This window comes from Homarus americanus, unplaced genomic scaffold (genome assembly GCF_018991925.1).
Source record: "Homarus americanus isolate GMGI-L3 unplaced genomic scaffold, GMGI_Hamer_2.0 scaffold30108, whole genome shotgun sequence".
Lineage (NCBI taxonomy): Eukaryota > Metazoa > Arthropoda > Malacostraca > Decapoda > Nephropidae > Homarus > Homarus americanus.
In genome coordinates this window covers 14,475,975-14,478,621 of record NW_024748109.1, presented here as the reverse complement: position 1 = coordinate 14,478,621, position 2,647 = coordinate 14,475,975, and the positions used below count along the sequence as shown (strand labels likewise).

Here is a 2,647-nt window from a genome sequence, read left to right as displayed (position 1 = left end):
AGTCAATAGTGTTGTTAACTATCTTGAAAGAGATCACTGAGATGTCCTTATAACCCGAGCCATGCGTGACTCAGACCACTGAGGCACTAATCATCGGCTCGTCAGAGCCAAGCTCTCACCTCAAGTCGCCCCAAAACGGCGAAGGCATAAACTTCCAGAGGAGGCTTTAACACTAAGCGTCTGGAGGATCCAGAGGCAGCACATGCTTTCAGAGAGCTGCTCGGACATGGCCTGATAAACAACCCGACAACAAACAATGCAAATCCCAATGTCGAATGGGATATTCTCGACGCTGTCATGAAAATAACTCGGAAATCAATGTGAAGTGGGAACCATGTTATCTTCTTGCATACGGAAGTGTGTTGTGTCCTGTGTGGTGTTTTCATTTATTAAGGCTATTTATGTAGGAGAGATTGAAGCACAGTCTTCTAAGTCCCATGTTTATTTCCTGCTCCCTTTACAGTGAGTCTCCATATAAACCCACCTCCCTACAGTGAGTCTACATATAAACCCACCTCCCTACAGTGAGTCTCCATATAAACCCACCTCCCCTACAGTAGATCTCTACTCTCGCTATAAACCCACCTCCCTACAGTGAGTCTCCATATAAACCCACCTCCCTACAGTGAGTCTACATATAAACAATCAACATTAAAGTAAATAAATAAAGTTGTTGCTGTAATAATATTAATTATTCCTTTATACACTTATTTGTACAATAATATAGAACACTATCCCTCCTTTTAAAACCAAAAATGTCAAACTTAATCAAATGGAAACATATCCTAAAAAATATAAACTAAACTATCATCTAATAAGGAATGTTAACAAACTAACGCACAGCAATATAGGGAACTACAGTAATTGTAGTAAGTTATAGTATAGTACTGTATATTATAAGTAGTAGACACTAAAATTAAATAAAAGAATATTCAAGTTGTACACAGTAGTCATTTACATATCTAGGAGGGTTTCTTTGCCTTTCTGGATATCTCTTGGAAGCAACTAGTCGCTCATTGGGAGAAGGTACAGTTTTATTAGGAGAACTTTGGAATTACCCCAAAACCTCTGAAACTGTAGGCCTTTCATTTTCACTTATTTGAGGCTCTACTTCATTCATTATAGGATACATATCTGGAAGCACATTAGGAATAGGATTTGAAAATTATTTATTGGTTTCATTATTTTAATTTTCATCTACCAGTACTAAAGCCTCCTCAGGGACCATTTGCTCATTTACTCTTTGAGGACACTTCAGCAATTGGTCAATGTATCTTTTCCCTACATAGCCATCATGAACTTTCACTAAGTAGTGCCCTTCTCCAACCACTTTTTCCACTTTACCTTGCACCCATTTTTCTTTTCCTCTGTAATTTCTCACTCGCACTGAATCACCCAATTTCAACACACGCAGCCACGTGAAACAGTTCGGTTCACCATGGACTCTTGTTCTACAGTACTTCCACTTTCTTCGTAAAAGATGGAAATATTAAATCCAAACGAGTGAGCAGTTTCCTTCCCATCAGCAGCACAGAAGGGGCGATTCCTGTTGTAGAATGTGGAGTGATGCGATAGGAAAGCAGGTATCTTTGTAGGACAGTCTCAGCATCTTGCTTTAGTACTTCAGCTTGACGTAAAGCTGACTTAAGTACTTGAACTACTCTTTCTGCTTGACCATTCGTAGAAGGTTTATATGCTGAGGATGTACGATGCAAAATACCGGTTGCTAAGCAGAAATCCGCAAACTCTTTTGAAGTGAATTGCGGGCCATTATCTGTGGCTAGAATCTCAGGTAATCCGTGTCTACTGAAAACCTCACGGAGAACCTTTACCGTAGCCTCGGCCGTAGTTCTCTTCATTTGAACCTCTTCATGATACTTACTGTAAGCATCGACAAGTACAAAGTACATCTTTCCCAAAACTGGACCTGCAAAATCAGCATGAAGTCTTCACCAAGGTTTGGATGGAAACGTCCACGGATGAATTTGTGCAGTAGGTGGATCTGCCCTCATGGATTAACATACTTGATATGAAGAAACAACTCCTTCAATTTGCTTGTCCAGATTGGGCCACCAGACATAGGACCTTGCCACTGCCTTCATTTTAGTCATGCCTAGGTGTGTCTAATGTAGTTCTCGAAGTATGTCCCCTTGCAGTGCAGTGGGAATTATGACACGAAGTCCCCATATAACACACCCTTGTTCAATGCTGAGTTCATCTCGACTCTGTAGGAATGTTGTAAACTTGGATCACAATCATCAGTACTTGGCCATCCACACTGAGCATATTTCAGAACTTTGGATAATATTGGATCTACTGCAGTTTTTTTTCTTGATCATTTGATGTGTTACAGTTGTGAGGCTGTCTGTTACAAAGAAGTAGCAATTTACAACCTCACTGTCACAGTTCACTTTTGTAGCCAGAGGGACTCTTGACATGCTATCTACATCAACATGATCAGCCGTGTACCTGTATTATATCTTGTAGTTGTATGGAGCCAACTTAAGTGCCCCTCTTTGCAGTCTGGCAGATGCATGTGGTGGAACAGGTTTCTCTGGGCTGAACAAGGAAACCAACGGGCGGTGGTGATCTGTAATCAACGTGAACTGCCGGCCGTAAAGGAACTGTCTGAATTTCAGAGCACCCT

The 2,647-nt window shown here is 40.9% G+C and overlaps 1 protein-coding gene across 1 annotated transcript; it reads right to left on the bottom strand.

Annotated features, from left to right (window-relative positions):
- Window positions 1–1,451: 1,451 nt before the first annotated feature.
- On the bottom strand, window positions 1,452–1,910 carry LOC121880186 (uncharacterized protein K02A2.6-like). Its single transcript, XM_042387314.1, has one exon. It carries the CDS (start codon window positions 1,908–1,910, stop codon window positions 1,452–1,454), a length of 459 nt encoding a protein of 152 aa, XP_042243248.1.
- Between the last annotated feature and the right edge of the window lie 737 nt (window positions 1,911–2,647).